The sequence below is a fragment of the Tursiops truncatus genome, chromosome 2, assembly GCF_011762595.2.
Source record: "Tursiops truncatus isolate mTurTru1 chromosome 2, mTurTru1.mat.Y, whole genome shotgun sequence".
Lineage (NCBI taxonomy): Eukaryota > Metazoa > Chordata > Mammalia > Artiodactyla > Delphinidae > Tursiops > Tursiops truncatus.
The window spans coordinates 87,203,454-87,223,682 of record NC_047035.1 but is presented as its reverse complement, the minus strand read 5'-3'; the positions used below and the strand labels follow the sequence as shown (position 1 = coordinate 87,223,682).

General features: G+C 47.2%; 1 protein-coding gene across 1 annotated transcript; it reads left to right on the top strand.

The window, feature by feature from the left end:
- Positions 1–22: 22 nt before the first annotated feature.
- PATL2 (PAT1 homolog 2) lies at positions 23–19,806 on the top strand. The gene is made up of 17 exons (XM_033851623.2): positions 23–540; positions 7,811–8,176; positions 10,657–10,747; positions 11,343–11,563; positions 12,181–12,261; positions 12,979–13,121; positions 13,635–13,706; positions 13,935–14,076; positions 15,361–15,481; positions 15,579–15,676; positions 15,890–15,943; positions 16,044–16,171; positions 16,311–16,470; positions 16,976–17,116; positions 17,773–17,870; positions 18,431–18,580; positions 19,298–19,806. Exons 2-17 carry the CDS (start codon positions 8,159–8,161, stop codon positions 19,314–19,316), a joined length of 1,737 nt encoding a protein of 578 aa, XP_033707514.1. The 5' UTR covers positions 23–540; positions 7,811–8,158; the 3' UTR covers positions 19,317–19,806.
- Positions 19,807–20,229: the final 423 nt, after the last annotated feature.

Here is a 20,229-nt window from a genome sequence, read left to right as displayed (position 1 = left end):
AAAGAGGGACTTCCCGGTTTTCAGTTTCATTTTCTGATAAGTCTCGTGATGCTTAGGAAGGCAGGGTTGAACCGGTGGATTCGCTGTCTGTACATTGGCGCCCTCTTATCAGGGAATCGCGCCCAAGCTTGGGGCGCGGGCCGCCCACCCGAGAGCTTCAGTCCGAGGGAAACTTCGCTTTTCGGAACAGCGTCAGAAACGCTAAGGCACTTGCTCCCCAAACATGCCCCAGCTAGTTAGGAGCCTAGAACCTGGTTTTCGATCGGGAAAACTGAAGCCCAGAAAAATTAATGAGAGTAAGGACAGAGATTGAATGGTACTGGGCAGAATCAGACCTTGGGATCACAATTATAGCCCGGAGATACGCTGTAGGGCTTCGGGATTCTTTGGGCAAGAAAAGTCGTCCAGAAACCTCGAGGCCTCATGAGGACTGCTCAGAGAACCGTCCAGAGTGAAGGAGGACCTGCTTGCTTCCTGAGTCCCTTCGGGGAAAACCCTGTGTGGAGAAAGTCTGGCCTGTATCTTGCCTCTGTAGTTTAGGTAATTTTCTTTGTTTTGTTGATTTGTGGGGAAATGACCCCTGATAGTAAAAGGTAAAAGCAGTAACTGCTTAGAGTGTTAGACTACCGACCCCGTGAGGAACATCATTCCCTGCGAATTACCACACTAGAATGGTGCTTGGCATGGAGTACATACTTGGTAAACTGACTGAATGAGTGAATGGATGGATGGATGGAAGGATGGATGGATGAACCTACGAATGAAAAAACGAACGAACATGTGAGGGAATACGTGAGTAAATATTAGGATGTAGGAATTACCCCATTACATTTTTATGGATAGGAAAACAAAGGCTAAGTGTTAGGTTTCAGATGGGCCTGATTCATTTGTCATTCGTGCTTCAGACACTTGGAAGATAGAGGACTGGGCAATTTTAGTGAGAATTTGGGTTGCATCTGCTGTGGGCCCAGCCAAAGAAGTTAGGCCTACTGACTCTAAGAGCGTGTCAGTGTTAGACTCCTTAAGGAAACCTCCACTCCAGAAACCATACCATAAAAAGATGCTGACATCACCTGGTGGCTGAGTCCAGGGATCTTTTCTGAGTGGAACACTCAGAAGAGGAAGTGAACCATGGGGAGGGGGAGGGGCAGAGATCTTGGAAATCACCCTGGTTTGCACTTGAAGGGAGTTGGGTGGTGCTTCCCCAAAGAGCACAACCAATGTCATCTGGATTTCTTTTACATATTTTTAGAGGTTTCAACTAGCCCTACTGTGGTGGTTGTTTCTAAACTAGAAAAAGTAGGATACTCTCCCCAGACCTAATGAAAGGAGATAATGCACAGAGAGAGCCCCGGGGAGCACAGAGGGAGTGTTCAGTAATGATTAAGAAGTGTACTATGATTATTGATGCTAGTTTCCTATTTTTTCTACCAGCTCTTTATAACTCTCTCGAAATGAAAGAATAATGGTTAGGCATAAAGTTATGAGTAAAGACACTCCTGCCCCTCCCTTTTGTTTGTTTGTTTGTTGTTAACTCATTTAAGGGTCTTAACGCCTGGAATGTTAGTGTTGAATTGTTTTCTAGTGCCTTGGGAGCATAGGAAGAGACAGGGCTGGTGGTCACCTCTATATTCCTTGTTTACCACATCACAGACAAATACTGGAGTACTTAAAATTCTTAAAAGATAGAATCTGATCTATTCACTTGGAAAACCAGTTTTTAAAACACTTTTTTAAAAAAAACAGTGAAGACAGAGAAAATTATATTTTTTCAGTTTTTTTTTTTTTTTTTTTTAAAGGAGACCACTGTTTGCCTAGGAGGGCAAACTGCTGGAAATGTACAAACATGGCCTTTTAACAGTGTTATCTCCCATTAGTGGGATGAATGACAGAATTTTTTTTTTTGGCCTAATGACTTTTCTAAAAAACTTTTGTACAATAAATGTTATTCATAATAGTAAATATTTTCTGAATGTGGAAGAACTGGGACTTCATACACTCTTTTTGGGAATGGAAAATGTTACAACTACTTTGGAAAACAGTTTCAGTTTTTAAAAAAGTTAAACATATGCTGGCCATATGACCCAACCACTCCACTCTAGGTATTTACCCAAGAGAAAATGAAAGTGTATTTTCATGATGAGGACTTGTACAAAACTGTTCAAAGCAGCTTTATTGGTAACAGCCAGAAATTGGAAACAATCCAAACTTCCATCAACAGGCGAATGGATGAACAAACTGTGACAGCTATCCATACGATGGAATACTATCAGCAATAAATAAGGCATGGAGGCTTCCCTGGTGGCGCAGTGGTTGAGGATCTGCCTGCCAATGCAGGCGACACAGGTTCGAGCCCTGGCCTGGGAAGATCCCACATGCCGCAGAGCAACTACGCCCGTGAACCACAACTACTGAGCCTGCGTGTCTGGAGCCTGTGCTCCGCAACAAGAGAGACCGTGACAGTGAGAGGCCCGTGCACTGCGATGAAGAGTGGCCCCTGCTCGCCGCAACTAGAGAAAGCCCTCGCACAGAAACGAAGACCCAACACAGCCAAAAATAAATTAATAAATTAATTAATTTTAAAAAATCATTGAATAGACAAGGCATGAACTATTGGTACACAGAATAATGGATGAAATAATGAGGCTGAAGGAAAAAAGCAAGACAAAAAGAGTACGTGCTGTATGATTCTTTTTATTTAAAACTCTAGAAAAAGCAGACTAATCTGTGTAACAGATGGTTGGTTTCCAGAGGGTGGAGGGAGCATCAGGAGCCTAAGGACACTTTATCCATTATCTTGAGTATGATGATGGTTTCTCAAGTGTATACATGTAGTAGAACTTATTAAAGTGTATACTTTAAGTGTAATTTATCATATGTCAATTACACCTCAGTAAAGCTCCTTTTAAAAAAAAATAACCTAATAAGACTCCACGCTTCCAGTGCAGGGGGCATGGGTTCAATCCCTGGGCAGGGAAGTTCCACTTGCCGCGTGGCACGGCCAAAAACAAAAAAGAACACAAGAAAACCTAAAAGCACAGGTACCCGTATCTTTGTTAGGCCAAGAAGAATGAAGTCCTTGAACAGAAAGAAAAAGAAGGATATTGAAGTGGGGAGAAAATCGGAATAGGTTAAAGCTCAAATGAGTTGGGTTGCACCTCAGTGGATCTCAGTCAGCACTTTTCTGGGGTGAACTCATCAGACAGCCAGAAAATCCAGGCCCCCTGGAAGGAGAGGAAAAAGCACACATAGGGCATTTGTGCCTGGGCTCTTTCAAACGTTATGTCACTAATCAAAGTGTGGTACATGCATCACAACATCAGCAGCACCTTGGAGCTCTTAGAAATGGAGACACTCGGGCCCATCCTAGACCTACTAAATCAGAGCCTGCATTTTAACAACATCCCGGGTGACTCATATACACATTAAAGTCTGTGAAGCTGCTGACCCAAACTATACAATAATCCAGAAGGTCTTTCTTTTACAGGTAAAGAGACAGTTTCAGAGAATTAAGATGCTCGTCCACGTTAGCTCTGAGCTATGATTCAAATGCTGGTCCATGTGATTCGAAAGGCCTCATAAGGTCCACTAGACAACCACTTCTGAGAAGGGGTTCGTGCGAAACGGTTCATTGGGTGGCTTGGACCAGGGCAACGATTAAAAGTATATGAGAAGGTGCAGAAAGCAGGAACAAGTAACACAATGTATGGTAGTTTTTATTTAACTCACATTTGTTTTTGTCTGCCCACAAAAATAATATATGCATGTGGTAGAAAATTGGAACAATCAGAAAACTATAAGGGGCTTCTCTGGTGGTGCAGTGGTTGAGAGTCCGCCTGCCGATGCAGGGGACACGGGTTTGTGCCCCGGTCCGGGAAGATCCCTTGTGCCGCGGAGCGGCTGGGCCCCTGAGCCATGGCCGCTGAGCCTGCGCGTCCGGAGCCTCTGCTCCGCAACGGGAGGCCCGCGTACCGCAAAAAAAAAAAAAAAAAAACTATAGGGAATTCCCTGATGATCCAGTGGTTAGGACTACGAGCTTCCACTGCAGGGGACCCAGGGGTTGATCCCTGGTTGAGGAACTAAGATCCCACAAGCTGCACAGCGTGACCAAAATAAATAAAATTTTTTAAAAATTAAAAATAAAAAAAACTATAAAGAGGAAAATTAAAACCACAGTGACCCTGCAACCCAGAGAGAACTATCGTTAAATGGTTTAATTTAATGAGTCTGAAGGTGGTTGCCTGCTCAGAAGTCCATCCTGAAAGCATGTCTCTATGTGTATAACTGAGTCACTTTGTTGTGCAGCAGAGATTGGCACAGTGTTGTAAATCAACTATACTTCAATTAGAAAAATAGAATTAACAAAAAAGTCAGTCCTGGTTAGATCTGTTTTGGGGCTGGCAACCCTCAGCCCCAAAATGTGTTTTTGGAATGTGTTAAATTCCATTGAATACAGCCAATGTCAATTGAGTGCAGGCTTTGTGGCAAATGGAAATACTGTAAGGATAAATCAGAAGATTCCAGACTGCCAACCAGGAGAATCCAATCTAGAGTTCAAATCAGCCCAATAATTAACTTATTAGCAGCCACCTAAGGTGTTCATGCCCACTGAATTCTCAGATATGTGCTGTTACGTAACAGGCAACAGACCCAAAGGAAATGGGACACAGAGGGGAGCCGTTTTGTTTCCTGATAGTTTCAAAGTCAGACGCCATACAAAGGAGGGCAAAAACCTCACAAGATCCCGGGAAGGCAAGTACTATTCTCACTAATTGAGGGAGAGTATGTGGGAAGCCTAAAGTTGAGACAGGTGAAGTATCTCGTTGGTGAGGAATCTCTGCCTCACAGGCTTGTGTGTAACCACCACGCTCTTCCAATTGTCAGGGTGATTTTATTGGGAAAACCACACAGACTTGGTATAAAATAAATCAAGCAGTACAGAACTATAAACAGTAGTAACCGCAGTGTTTCAAGCACTTTTTATTTTTAATTACAATTCTGATACATGAATGTATGTCTGTTGCAAAACTACAAACAGGTCTACTGAGTGAAAGTGAAAGTTGCCTTCCTGTGTCTCTTCCCATCTCACTGTCCTCTCCTCAGGAAACATTGTTAAGCTTTGGTGCCTATCCCTTCATGGATATATATTGTAGATAGTTTGGAAGGTGAGGAATTTTAAAATTATAACTACAGAGACTGCTATTGTTATGTGTTAAGAACTCAGTGCTCACTAAAAGCATAAAGGGAGTTAGAGGTAGCATCGGTCCTCAGCTTGGATGGAGAGAGCGTTAGGGAAATGCTGAAGCCAAGACCCGCTGACACTGTGGGGACAACAGGACAATCCCAGGAGCCAAGCATCGGGCACCGTCCCTGGGTGCCCAGTGACTAAGTTACTGGCACAGCCTCTTTTCATGGGTGTTTTCCTCTCATAGGTCCTTGCGTCTGCATCTCAGAAACTACTTAAAACTGCAGAATTCCTACTTGGATTTTCTATCCTGCCTTGGATTCTATTCAGCACTATTAAAAACGAAGACTCTCCTTCAAATGCCCTTTTTCCCTTTTGGCAAATCCCTGTACGCCTCACCTTCTCACTTTCCACATTGCCTGGCTGACACTTGCCTCTGGCCAACTGCAGTGTGTGGTCCTTTCTGGCTGTCCCCTGCTATGTTGAAGCTGCATCAGATCCTTTCCTCTCTACTCTCTGGTGTCTTGGACCTTTCTAAACTCTTCTCCTAAAAGAGGACTGTGAAGAAACCAGTGCCCTGAGAGTTGCGTGGGTGAGGTAGGCTCCACCATCTCCCCGAAGAAGCCAGGCTATGAACGGTGGGGTGCGGCTCAGAGAGAATTCATTCAGCATTTATTGGGGGCAAGGGAGATTCCACAAAATTTGGATCATTCTATAAATACTTACTGAACTTGCTTATTTCCATTTCATAATATATCATCGATACTATCCATGTCGTTATGTACAGAGCTGCCTACTTATCATTAACAATATTATACTTTTCTCCTTACCATACCTTGTGGTAGGGAGACTAATGCCTCCCCCGCTCCCCCCAAAAAAAGATGTTCATAGCCTAATTCCTGGAACCTGTGAATATGTTACCTTACATGGCATAAAGGGCTTTGCAGGTGTGATTAAGGTTAGGGACCTTGAGATGGGGAGATTATCAGAAATGATTGGGGTCCGCCCAGTGTAACCACATAGGACTTAACAGCAGAGAACTTTGGGACTTCCCTGGTGGTCCAGTGGTTAGGACTCTGAGCTTCCACCTCAGGGGGCACCAGTTTGATCCATGGTTGGGGAACTAGGATCCTGCATGCCTCGCTGAGTGGCAAAAAAAGAAAAGCAGAGAACTTTCCTGACCGTGGTCAGAGGGAGATGTGACTACAGAAGTACGATCAGGGAGATGCAGCATGCTGGTTTTGCAGATGAAGGAGGGAGCGTGAGTCAAGGAATGTAGGCAACTTCTAGAAGGTGGGAAAGGTAAGGACATGGGATCTCCCATAGTCTGCAGAATGGAAAGCAGCCCTGCCTTAATTTTAAGCCCGGGAGACTTGTGTTGGACTTCTGACTTACAGAACTGTAGGATGATAAAGTGTGTTGTTTGAAGCCATCAGGTTTGTGGTAATTTATAACAGCAGCAAGAAAAAAAGAAACAAACCCCCTTCGTACTGCTGCAGAATCCTACAGTTTTGGGCCTTGGTTGCCAGGAGCCTAGCTCAGTGTAAATATTTGCCTTTTCAATGTTGTCTTTACCTGTCGGTTAACCAGATCTGGCCACACAGCGCATTTTGGGTACTCTCGTGTGAGGGAGGGCTATCATCAGCTCAGCAGCTGAGGGGGGAGGAGTTTTGCTGTAGCCTGGCTTGGTCAGGAGCCTTGGTCCTCCCCCTCCTACCACTGACCCGACTGAGCTGGGTCAGCCCCAGTGATGTGGGCCCAGCTGGCCCTGACATTTCTGGACTATTTCTCTGACCCCACGCGCCCAGTGGGCCAAAGCACTCCTGCTGTACCTGCTGTTGCCAGTGCTGAGCAGGGAAGGAGAGTAAGAAGAGGAGCCCTCTAGTCCCCAGGACAAAGGTGCCCCAAAGCTTTGGCTTCTTTCTTCTTAGCCTGGCCCCAACCTATCCATCAGGCCTCAGTGTTCACAGCAATCATTCAGGTTCTATAAACCTTTACTATCACCTTGCTAGGTGCTGGGCACTGGGCTCATCTGGAAAAATTATTTTCTCAAGGAGGAAATGTTTAAGATGTTTCACATGTTTACTTGTTATTTGTTTTTCTTCTGTGAATTTCCTGTTCATAGTCTGTCAACCAAAGTCCCTGATCACTCAGGACAGACACTGCCTGATGTAGCAGAGAAGGAGTTTATTTAAAGAATATTGCGGGACTTCCCTGGTGAATCAGGGGTTAAGAATCTGCCTGGCAGTGCAAGGAACATGGGTTGGGAAGATCCCACATGCCTTGGAGCAACTAAGGCCGTGCACTGCAACTACTGAGCCTGGGCTCTAGAGCCCACGAGCCACAACTACTGAACCTGCATATCACAACTACTGAAGCCCGTGCTCTGCAACAAGAGAAGCTACCTCAATGAAAAGCCCGCACACCGCAACGAAGAGTAGCCTCCGCTCTACGCAACTAGAGAAATCCCGCGGGCTGCAATGAAGACCCAACACAGCCAAAAATAAATTAATTAACTAATTTTAAAAAATAAAAAAATGAAGAATATTGCTAAGCAGAATGTTATCAACTGCTAAGTAAAGGATACACAGAAGTTAATTTTATTATTCTCTCAACTTTTTGTAGGACTGAAAATTTTCAAAATAAAACACTAGGAGGAAGAGGATACTGAGGACACAGAGGCCCACAAGTGTTCAGAAAGTGATTGCAGCCCAACCTGGATCTGTCCCGTTCTCTGACTATGCTCCCAGCTCTGAGGACAATTGACACCGCTATGTGGAGGTTCTCAGACAACTTGGATGAGTCCACCTCTTCCAACAGGATGGGTGACAAGAGCCAGCCTGCTCCTGAGCTAGCCTCAGCTCTTCTGTACAGTGACTTTCACCTCAGTGGAGATCAACTACCACGTTTCAGATAAAGCAGGAAAAGATATTGATTTTCATCTTGCCTCTCCAGGAATGAAAACCTCAGTTTATGAACAGAGAAAATCAGGTAGAGTACACATGGTGGACACTAAGTTTGGTGAATATACATTCAGCACCATTTCTGAAAGGTGACTTCCTCTGAATTAATCCTGGATAATATGGGGGAACAGGACCAAGCATAGGAGGAAATATATGATAGGCACAGATGAGTTGGATAGGAAATCAAAAGACATCCTGGAACCATCATCAGAATCAAATCACGGCTAAGCAAATGTAGTCATATCCATATTCTGCTTAGAGCATTTAAAGCTCATGATCAAAATTTACAAGGAAGCAACTTCGATAGAGTTGAGTTCTGATCCATGAACAATTTAATTGTCATGGTAGTACTGTCAGCCATTCAGGTTTTATGCTAATCCATCTTTTTGAAAGTAAGCAGGAAGGTTGAACTTAATACTCCCAACTATTTAACATGAAAAAAAAAAAAGGGCTTCCCTGGTGGTGCGGTGGTTGAGAGTCCGCCTGCCGATGCAGGGGACACGGGTTCGTGCCCCGGTCCGGGAAGATCCCCCATGCCGCGGAGTGGCTAGGCCTGTGAGCCATGGCCGCTGAGCCTGCGTGCCCGGAGCCTGTGCTCCGCAACAGGAGAGGCCACAACAGTGAGAGGCCCGCGTACCGCAAAAAAAAAAAAAAAAAGTTCTGCATACAGCAACTGAATCTCCCCCAACACCTGGTCTCTATAACAACCTGATAAATCACTTCTGGAACCCTGAAAGTCACCATTTTGCCCTTTTTTAAAAAATTAATTTATTAATTTATTTTTATTTTTGGCTGTGTTAGGTCTTCTTTGCTGCGCACAGGATTTCTCTAGTTGCCGCGAGCGGGGGCTACTCTTCGTTGCGGTACTGCAGGCTTCTCACTGCAGTGGCTTCTCTTGTTGCAGAGTACAGGCTCTAGGCACGCAGCCTTCAGTAGCTGTAGCACACGGGCATAGTAGTTGTGGCTAACAGGCTCTAAAGTGCAGGCTCAGTAGTTGTGGTGCACAGGTTTAGTTGCTCCGTGGCATGTGGGATCTTCCCAGACCAGGGCTCAAACCCATGTCTCCTGCATTGGCAGGCAGATTCTTAACCACTGTGCCACCAGGGAAGCCCACCATTTGGCCATTTTGATAATAATACCAGGGTAAATGATTAGGGAGTTATTGAGAGAAACAGCTGAATAGCATTACCAAAAAGGCCTGAACCCAATTAGATATTTGAAAATAATTTCAATAACTTTCAGGCTATTTAAATTTTTTCCCTCACCCATATGGTTCTACCGACAGCAAAACTTTTGAAAAGAATATTTTTCTTTAGAGGCACCAAGAATCATGGCCCTATAACCATGACAATAGGGCCCTAACTTGCATTTTTCATGTAGAGAATTAGCTTCATTTTTAATTTTATTCAGAAGTTCTGTAAAGCCTGTGTGCTTTAGCTGAACACAGGATGTGGGCACAGAACCCAGAATCGCTGAGGGGCTAGATGAGGCGCAGATGGGTCTCAGGTTTTGCCACCAGCACTCCTGAGGTGCTTGTTTTTGTTTCCTTTCCTTTTTAGTCCTGAGCTTCTGAACCAGTTTTCCACTTACAGCAAGCAGCCAAGAAGATATGAGATTATCTGTGTAACTCATGCAAAAGTGTTTTTACCTCGAAGATCTGGCTTTCTATATTCTCAGGGGTCCCTCCTCAGTAGGAGTGCTTAGTAGACTCAAGCTCATGCGGACTCAAGGACACGGTGAAGGGCAAGCATCACCAGGTGGACATTAGGGATCCACAAGCACCCTGCCCTGAAGCACTGAGAACTTGGCTGCTCAGTAATTGCCTCAAGATCCACCCAGGGATTTCCTATCCAAGTTAATGGAGCAAAGCTTAGGGATTGAAGAGAAAAGAACCTCACAAAATTCCTATTAAGGGTGTAGAAAACAGGGATCCTCTTTTTAAATATCTGCTCCCAAATAGTGATCCCAATAAACTGTGTTCATAACCATGGATGGATAAAAATGCACTTTAATTCTCTTGCCCTTTCAAGGGTTTTCTTTCTCATGAGTTTGTGTGCTGACATTTCTACCAGGATGCGGTGGTTGGGGATGCTGGCCCTTTAACAGGGGAACAGGGGAGGGGCTGGGAATCTTAAAGCCAGGGGCGGCGAGCCTGCCTGGGCCAGGCCGCCATGGCTAAGCTAAGCAGGAAGGATAGCCACAGTCCTGGGGTGGGTGTCGCCACCCAGGCCGCTGTGAGCCCCCTCCCTGTGCACAGACTGAGGCTGGTGGTGACCTCCAATTCCTAGCCCTGCTCCTCTTCTCTGTCCCTTTGCAGGACAGCTCCCTAGAGCTGGGCTAGTGAGGTCAGAGGGTGGAGGTTTAGGGCAGTCTGAGAGCCCCGGGTCCTGCTCCTTGAGATCTGGGTCAAAACTTTTCTGACAACCTTGCTGGGGGGAGACCTTGGCTGTTTGGGTGCCACGCCATCCTTACCCAGGACAGGGTCTCTGGGTCTCTTCCTTTTCCCAGGTTTACCTTCCAGAGGCTGACAGTGCTCTCTCGCCAGAGGAAACAGCCATGGAGCAAGTCTGCCACCCCGAAGAGATGAAATGCCTTCAAGGTACTATCACCAAGTGGTCTGTGGTATCTGATAAAAGGCCCGGGAGTGCGGCAGTTTGATGGTCTGGTTCAGTGGATAGACATGGGTTTGGATGTCTATCGGTTTGGAGTGATTCCCAGCGACATCGTGACGGTGACTGAGATAACTTTTATGGGCCCTGTGTTTTCCTCCCCTTCAGAGAAAAATGATCAATACCGGCCTTGTATGGTTATCGTGAGAATTAAATGAACAGATGTAAAAATCCCTGGCCCACTAGGGTTAAATTGTCATGAGTCAGGGCAGCTGGAACTCGGTTAATCAAAGAGGCACAGAAAGGGCTGTCAGAGGAGGCGAGCAGGTGGAGAAGCCTGTGGTGGGACTAATGAGGCAATGGAAGAGGGGATGAAGAAAGTGAAAGTGAAACAGCCAGGTTCTGTTTGCTCTAGTGGAGATGGTTAGAGGCGCCCTGGGGTAGTGAGGCTGAGTTGAACTCATAGAACAAGAGAAGATGTTTGAAGATGGTGCTGGACATGGCTTGTGAACAGAAGTGCTACAGAGAAGCATCCTCTCTAGACCAGACCCTTCCCAGCTGAACCCCTGTCTACTTCCTCCTCAGGCACGCACTTAAACCAAAGCCCAGGCAAGTCCTGTGACCCCTTGGCTCTTAAGGAAGTGCTGGTGTGTGCCTCCCAGTTGGAGGAAGAGGAACAAAATGAAGAAGAGAGGGAGGAGGAGCTGGACCCAGATTTAGCCCCTGACCTGGAGCGGGAGGAAGAGGAGGAGGAAGAGAATGATCTCGGGGATCCAGCTGTCCTCAGCGCTGTCCGTAACATCCAGGTACCACAGCAGGAAGACGTGGGGGAGGGTTGTCCTGAACTGTCTGCATCTCACAGGCTGTGGCTACACATCTCTCTCCTCTTCTTCACCCCTTTCTAGGTGGGCTAACACTTTCTATTTCAGGCTTGAACCCTAGTAAAGACTCTCTCCTTCCTTCCCTCCTTTCTTCTGTCTCCTACTTAGTTTCTGATGCTGCCCTCACCTGAATCCAGGTCCTAGCAGGGCTGTGCATCACCTAGAGATGCTGGTCTTGCTCCTGGTGGTGAAAGCGAGTCATCTTTGACCCTGGGCCCCTATGTCTTCCCAGTCCATCCCTGGTCTTTATTCCCTTGGATTCCCCTAGCAGGTGGAGAGACCCAAAGGAGTCCCATGTAGAAATGAAGTTACTCAGACCCTGGTTCAGCTTAACTCCTAAGATGCCAGTCTGGCTTCCCTTCAGTGGAAGGAGAGGGGTCCTGATTGTATTGACTTTGAAACTGAGGGAGGGCCAGGCTGCCACTGTCCTGGGTATTGGAAATGGTTGGTCTTGCTGCTCCCCTCCCCCCATTAACACAGGTGAATGTAGATGATGCCACAGGGGCTCATTCCAGCTTGGGGTTTCCTCCCTCTCATTCCAGAAAGGTCTTCTCAGCTCCCCTGGAATCAAGGCCCCTGGTGTGCTGGGGATGTCGCCTGCTTCCTTGCACTTTCTGTGGCAGGTGAGTCACTCCAGTCTCCATCCTGTGAGAAATAGGCTGGGTGTTGAGAAGCAGCATGCCGCCTGTGCCTTATTTCCGTTATGTTCACTGTGCCCTTGACCTTGCTCTGGAGATGCAGCGCACAAAGTGAAGTGTGGTTAGGAAGGGGGAAACGCCCCTCATGCGGGGTAGCTTGGTAAACAACAGAGGTGGTACTGGGACAACTGGCCTTCCTATGAAAAGGATAAACTATTCCATCTTACAGAATATAAGCAGCACTGAGCCTAGTGCTAGAAAGAGCATATGGTCTGGGGTAGAGCAATTGCCAGAAATCTAGCAGCGGGAATAGAAGGGAATTGCAGACTGAGGAGGGCTTCAGAGGTGTCCGAAAAGAGCTAAGCATGGCCCCAGTGGCTAAAGACAAGATCTGAGTGAACGCTCAGAGAGGAAAGGGCAGGGAGTTGACTCACACACAGTGGGGAAAGCACAGGCCCCCACATTGTCGGGGACCGTGGAGTTGCTCCCTAGGAGGTGACAGACCTGTTGGAAACAAGAACGGGCTCCACAGTCTGGTGTCCTCACAACTGGCTCGAGGGGCCCCAAGATGGCAAAATGTTGAGTGAGGTTATTGAAGGAAAAGGCAGGTGAGACCATAGAGGCAGAAAGGCAGTCAACAGCAAAAGCAGGATTCTGTTGGTGGAGATGCCCTTCTCCCAGACCCTGAAATTCCTCTCCCAGACCCTGGACTACCTGGCACCACTTCCTTTCCGGCCTGCCTTTCCCAGCACCAGCGCTGCAGCCCCGCACTTCGGACCTCGACTGCCCTCGCCAGACCCATCTGTCCTCTGCAGCCCGTCGACCTCGTGGCCCCTTAGGCTCAGGTACTGGTTCAGAGTGCCTGGTGTCCCAGGGTCCAGGACAGGCTGAGCTCTTCTCCAGAAGTCTCAGGAGGTAGTGGCTGAGGAGGCATGGCTGCCCCTCTACCAGCTGCCACAGAAAATACTTAGAGAAACTCACTAAGAGAAGGATGTGGTAGAGTGCAATTCCTTCCCCTCACAGGTAAGGAAATGGAGGCCCAGGGACTTATCTGAGGTCAGCCAGGACGGCAGAACTGAGAGTAGGACTCAGAAGTCCTGACAACCAGGCCAAATGGTTTTATATTGTGTCAGGATTTCCTGTAGCCAAGTTTCAGGGAAAACCATATCCTGGAGGGGGGGAAGTAAGCCCTGCTGAGCTAGGATAGGGACGCTTCATGTGGCTGACGCTTGGGCAGGGTCCTAAGCAGGTAGGGTCCCTTAGATGTCTGGCTGAGGTTCCCAGAGGCTAAAGGAATGGGGGCAGGGGGCTGAGAGCTTGCTCCCACCCAGCCCAAGTTTCTTTCTACGTCTTCCCAGTCATCTGACCCAGCTCCACCCTCAGCACCAGCGGATCCTGAAGCAACAGCAGCAGCATGGTCGACCACCAAGGTAAAACCGAGAGGAGAAGCAGGATTTGGGGGGGGCCCTGCATGCTGGGGTTTCCCTTGTGACAGAGCACCTCCCCCAAAGCCCCACCAGTTAAGCCTCTCACACCCTGGCCCACCTCTGCACTCTGCTGTCCTCCCCCGACATCCCGCTCCGAGCTCTCCACTCCTTGGGGGAGTTCTCTGTGGCAGGGGTGGGTAGGTCTAAAGGGACACTCCTCCTGGCTTGAAGTCCCCCAGCCAAGAAGCCTTGGTCTCAGCAGCCAGACCCCTATGCTAACCTCATGACCCGAAAAGAGAAGGACTGGGTGGTAAAAGTGCAGATGGTTCAGCTGCAGAGTGAGAGCCCCCGCCTGGATGACTATTACTACCAGGTGAGCCCCAGGGGCTCTGCCCAGCCTCTGACCTTGGCGTCAAATGGGCCTGACTCCGTGGGTCCTCTGAGATTCTCCCTTCCCCTCACAGTGGCCACGTCCCTTCAGGTGGGAGGAACGATTGCTAAAGGATGGGGGTCATATTTCTACACTTGACATCCAAACTTCTTCCCCTTCTTCTCCTAAATTTCAGCCACGTGGGATTAGTGATGATTCCCCAAACACACTGAGGTTTCTGTCTCCATCCTTTGCTGAGAATTTCTCCTATTCAGTCGGCAAATGAGGACTCTTTCATCTTTGTACACTTTGGTTTCTCTCAGAAATGACTTGTTTAAAATAAACATTCATCTACTTACTTTTTACTTTTGAAGATCTAAAACACAGGGAACTTTTATAAGTAATGGGATTCAATTTCTTGAATTGAACAAATGCTGGCAGGCTTTTGGACTCCTTTCTGTTTGCTTCCTGTCTGCCCTTTGTCCATGAGTTTTGGGTTGTCTAAGTTGTATTTCAATTTCTCTTCAACCTCCATGAGACCCCTACCGAGGTTTCCACCTTTATCTCCTTCCTATTGACATTACTTTCTTCCTTTACTTCCCACCAGCTTCAAAACCCTCTGCCTTCTGCCAGGATTGCTTGAATGTGATCATCTTCCACTCTTGACTTTTAGACATTGCTCCTCAATGAAGGAGCTGTATTTAAATTCTTGTTTGTCTCTCAGTCAGTGGCTTTATTTTAGTTCTGGATTTCACAGTCTTCCTTAAGATATTAGAGCTGCTGCACAAATCCTCACAAGCGTAGAACTGGCCTAGAGGCCAATTGAAGCAGTGTTCTCTCTGTACTTCAAGCTGCTGATTGGTCTTCGTACCATCAGATAACTGATTTTGGAGAGCACAGGTAGGATCACCAAATTAAAATGGGGAGGGGGAAGGATAACGGTGTCCCATGTGTAACCTGGAATAAAGATTGCAGGAAGGTTGCAGACCCTGGGACATGTTTGCTTCCTGGCTCTCTGCTTTGCTCTCTGCCCTGCTCTCTGCCTTTCCATCAGATCTGGTGGTGGTACTAGCTCTTCAAGTCCTTAGGATGGGGACCCTGAAACAGGTGGCATGAGGCCTAGGGTGCTTTAAGATGCATTATAGTGGCTACTATAAGGCCCTAAGGTGCCAGGAGCATTTCTGGAATGAATGCTGCAGGCAAGGGTATATTAAGAGGTTGCATTGCAAAGCCCTAACTCTAAGTTCAGCCAATGAGTATACATTTGACTGATCCATGGACTCTCAGGAATATTATCAGAAACTAGAGAAGAAGCAGGCAGATGAAGAGCTGCTTGGGCGAAGGAGCAGGTTTGAGTCTTTCAAGCTGGTCACACCTTACATTCAGAAGGCGGAGGCTTATGAGTCAGGTAGGACCGGGGCTGACCTGCTGGGTTGGGGTGGACAGCTGGGTAGACGCAGGTGGAAAGCAGAGGGGCACGTGCCTGTCTGACTCCTTCCATGCAGTGGTTCGAATCGAGGGTTCCCTGGGCCAGGTAGCTGTATCAACGTGTTTTAGCCCTCGCCGAGCTATTGATGCTGTGCCCCATGGAACTCAAGAGCAGGTAGGAGCATTATCTTCCTACAGCCTTTTTCCCTCCCCTGTTTTGGAGAAAGGTCTGGAACACTCTCATGCTTGAGTTCAGGTCGTGCCCTAAGAGTGAGGAACAAGAGTGATCGGGCTTTGTGGCCTAGCCTTTCCAGATCACGTTCTAGCTCACCTGGGTTTGGGCTGCTACTGTGGAGGTGTGGCTAACAGCCAGGGACTTTTTCTCTAGGAGACAGGAGCTGCAAGCAGTCAGAGGCTTCAGGTGTTGTACCAGATTGAGAAGGTGAGACATCAGCCTTAGCAGTGAATTCCTTACCTCCCTTGAGAACAGGATATACTTACATTGACCCCTGCTTCCTCTCTCCCCACCCTCACGTTCCCAGCTGTTCCTTCAGTTACTAGAGATAGAGGAGGGCCAGAAGGATGGGCCCGCACAGCCCTGTGAGCAGCAGAGCAACCAGCTTGAGAAGGTCTTCCAGGCCTTAAAGACCCAGGAACAGAATAATCTGGAGTGAGTGTGGGAGGGTCACACCTCAGCCCAGGAAGGGACGGCTCAGCAAAGACAGTGGCTTAGCTTCTGCCTCTCCTTTCTGGCCTGTGGCCCTTTGCTCTATGCGGATCCCTGCAATGCTCTCCTGTGTCACCTGTAGGGAGGCAGCGGATGGCTTCCTGCAGGTGCTCTCCGTGAGGAAGGGAAAAGCCCTAGTGGCCCGGCTGCTCCCCTTTCTGCCCCGAGATCGAACTGTCAGCCTTCTTCTGGCCATCACCCGCCATCTGCCCCTCCTTGTCAAGAGGGATGTGGCTGATCAGGTACTGTGGCATCGGGTGGAGGAGAGGACGGTTCTGTGGATGGGTTAGGAATGTTTACTCCTCCTCCTCTCCCCCTTCCTCCTCCTTCCAATCCCCTCCCCCAGAGAAGCCAGAGAATGTGCTGGGCAGTGAGGAGTGTTGACCCTGCTACCCTCAGGTGAGGGGGTTACAGAACAAACTACCATAGGAACAGCTGATCATCTTCAGGCAAATGAAGAAAGGAAAACCCACAGGCCTATGGTTACACAGGTGTGAATGTGCTCTGGAGGTTGAGAAGCTCAGGGCCCCCTGATAAGTGGTGAGCCCCATAGCTACTTTGCTTAGGGAAGGCATCCTAGACAAGTGGGTATTGAAGGACCAGTGTTAGGGATGGAGACACCTGAGTGGTGATAGGCCTGGTAGGTCTGACCTGACCAGAAGGGGCCAGAGGCAGGTGAGCACGGAAAGAGACCGGAGGTGAAGTTGTCGAGGAGTCAGAGAGAGGCCCTTACTGACCTTCTTGCAGGCCCTGCAAACGTTATTCGAACCTCTGGGCAAATGTATCAGCCGCTTGACCTTCCATGAACTCCTCCAAGGACTTCAGGGACTCATGCTGCAACCACCTGGCTCCTCAGAGCGGCCAGTCACTGTGGTGCTGCAGAATCAGGTAACACGCCTGGGAGGCTTTTGTCTTTCCACAGGTGCTATCTGGAATGGACCCAGGGTGGGGCTGCTTTTTTAACAAGCTCCCTGATGGTGGTGCTGCTATCACCTCTAAATCAGAAGTCACCAAACATTTTTGATAGTGAATCCCTTTTACCAAAAAATGCTGAACTATACCACCTGTGTGTGTTTATAAATCATGTACATGGAACACTATACTTACCTTAGGTACATAATAAATACAAGATGAGACTCTAGATGTGAAAGATCTCATATCTTCTAATAACCTAGTGGATTATCTTGTGAACCCCTCTAAAGATCTTTGCCTAAAGGAATGCCTCTTACAATGGGCTCCACAGCCTACCCACGTCAGATTCCTGGGTCTGTTCCCGATCTATGGTCTCTGATTCCGGGGATGGAGCCCACAAGCATGCATTTCATCAACTCCCCAGAGGAATCTTTTGGACTATTCAGAGCAGTGGTTTCCTTGGAAAGGGCTCAGAGTTCTTGGCCAGCCAGTATAAAACTTGATGGGTTTATGGGTGTTGGACTCCATTTGTACCTGTGAACTTGCCCTTTTAGTTGGGAAATAGCAGAGCCAGGGAAGCACTGAATGCCTAGGGTAAACTAACTTTGCTCTGGATACTTTATCACTTGCAGTTTGGAATATCTTTGCTCTATGCCCTGCTAAGTCATGGGGAACAGTTGATATCCCTGGATTCTTCCCTAGAGGAACCCAGCAGTGACCACACAGCTTGGTAAGATCATAAAAGCCTTCTAAATACTATTTCAGTACCCTTGGGATGTATAGGCTGAGCCAGATGAGATGTTTCCTGAGTGGTTTATTCAAGCACCAGGGAGGAGGTTGGACAGAGAAACAGAGTTGTAGCTGTTCTGCCTTTTTTTTTCTATAGTGCCCTAGAGCATTGTCCCCCATGGAAGGCAGTGTAAGATAGACTCTAAAGCTTGTCCCTTTAATTACTCACAGACCTAGGTGTGAATTCTGCTTCCGTTACTTATCAGGAACATAACATTGGGGCACATTATTTTACTTTCCTTAGCCTGTTTCCTCATCTATAAACTAGGGATCTAAGGATAAGAGTACTAACCAGTTAGAGATCTAAAGATTAAATGAGATGGAAGACGTGTGTAAAGCACGAAACATTGCCTGGCACATACCAAATGTGCAAATGTTCTTTCAGTTACTGGAGGTACAGAAGGTGATAGCGGTGGTAGAAAGACAATAAGAAACCTGGGCCCTGAGCCTATTTCCTGCGTGCATACAAAGATGCTGATGTATTACTTCTCTGCCCTCCAGGACAGACATGGTAGTTCTCACTGCCTGGGAGATAGCTCAGATGCCCACAGCCTCTCTGGCAGAACCCCTGGCCTTCCCCAGCAACCTTCTTCCTCTGTTCTGTCACCATGTGGACAAACAATTGGTACAGCAGCTGGAGACTAGGATGGAGTAAGTGACTGTGGAAACAAGGTCATAGCCCCCTATTCAAGCCCAGACTAGGTTCTGTCACTTCTCTACTACTTATTTATTTATTTTTGGCTGTGTTGGGTCTTCGTTTCTGTGCGAGAGCTTTCTCTAGTTGCGGCGAGCAGGGGCCACTCTTCATCGCGGTGTGCGGGCCTCTCGCTGTCGCGGCCTCTCTTGTTGCGGAACACAGGCTCCAGACGCGCAGGCTCAGTAGTTGTGGCTCATGGGCCCAGTTGCTCCGCGGCCTGTGGGATCTTCCCAGACCAGGGATTGAACCCGTGTCTCCTGCGTTGGCGGGCAGATTCTCAACCACTGCGCCACCAGGGAAGCCCCCTACTACTTTTAAATCAAGAGTAGGGAGGATAACTTGCTTTTAGAAGTATTTCTAGACATTGGTACTTATTGAGTAACCAGTCTGCTCCAAGTTAGGGTCGTGGGGCCTGTTTCTTCAGCCAAACCTTTCCATTTATTCCCAGGAACTTTGATTATTTATTATGCTAAGCTATCTGAGGGTAAGAACTAGTTTGAGAAGATGAACTTTTCATTAAAGAAGTATTTGAGGGACAACTCAAATGTAAATAAGATGTAAACACACAAACAACATGTAGGTCATCTCTCAGAACTTACCATCTGCTGGAAAGAGACATATTAATCACATCACACAGTATTTTAAAGGGAATGCACCTCTTCTCTTTGTAGGTTTGCCTTGATCTACTGATCAGGTTGTTCCGGAATACGTATGTGGGAAGAGTTTAATGATCAGACATTAGTTGTGTATGGGTTTTGCCTAAAGCGATCCAGAGAGTCTGAAGACAGTTGTATGCCTTGATATATTGGTGAACCCTGCCCAAAACCTTTTCTTATGCTTCAAAAACTATGAACTATGTGCCTAAAAAGGCATGGCAAAATGAGGTATAATTAAAAAGATAATAGAATGAAGCGTGGCAGTTTGTTTGTAAGTTAAGAAAACGGCTTTCATTATATCTCCTATGTGTGAAGCTTCAAGTGTCCTTAATGTAAGGGACAAGTCCTTGTTATGTCTAACAATAGACCTTGGAAACTGTTCCACTGTTGCCATTTTTTATAAGTAGCCCTAGCTGAGCTAAGAGTGTTTTATATAAATATCTCCTTTGAGATATGGGATGTTTGGTTTACTTTGACAAACAAGGTCATGCACTCATCAAAAAACACAAGAGTCCCTTTTATGAACCAGGTACCATTTTAGGTGGTTGAGAAACAGTGGTGACCAAGGAGAAGCCCCTGCTCTTCTGAAGCTTACATTCTGATTGGACAGGGACTGACAGAAGACATCAAATAGTGATAAATACCACGGTGAAAACAAAATTGGGGGATGAGTGACTGGAGTGGAATGGAAGGCCTGTCAGTAGAGGTTACAATTAAGCTGGAATCAATGACAAGTATTCCATGCAGATGCACTAGTGAGCACAAAGCCCCCAGAGTGAGAATGAACTTGGTGTGTTTCAGGAAAAGAGAGGAGGACAGTGTGGCTGAAGTATACAGGTAAGGGGGGGAGGGTGATAAGGTAGGAGAGAGGTAAGCAGAGTACACATCTGTAAGCCATGGTTATTTTTTAAAGTCTGGATTTTTAACAGCTGGGAAGTCAGAATTTT

Excerpts from the sequence above, each read along its gene's own strand:
- PATL2 (XM_033851623.2), top strand. Across the intron at positions 13,122-13,634 it reads TCGTGGCCCCTTAGGCTCAG|TCATCTGACCCAGCTCCACC; the intron begins GTACTGGTTCAG and ends ACGTCTTCCCAG. Across the intron at positions 17,871-18,430 it reads AGCAGTGACCACACAGCTTG|GACAGACATGGTAGTTCTCA; the intron begins GTAAGATCATAA and ends TCTGCCCTCCAG.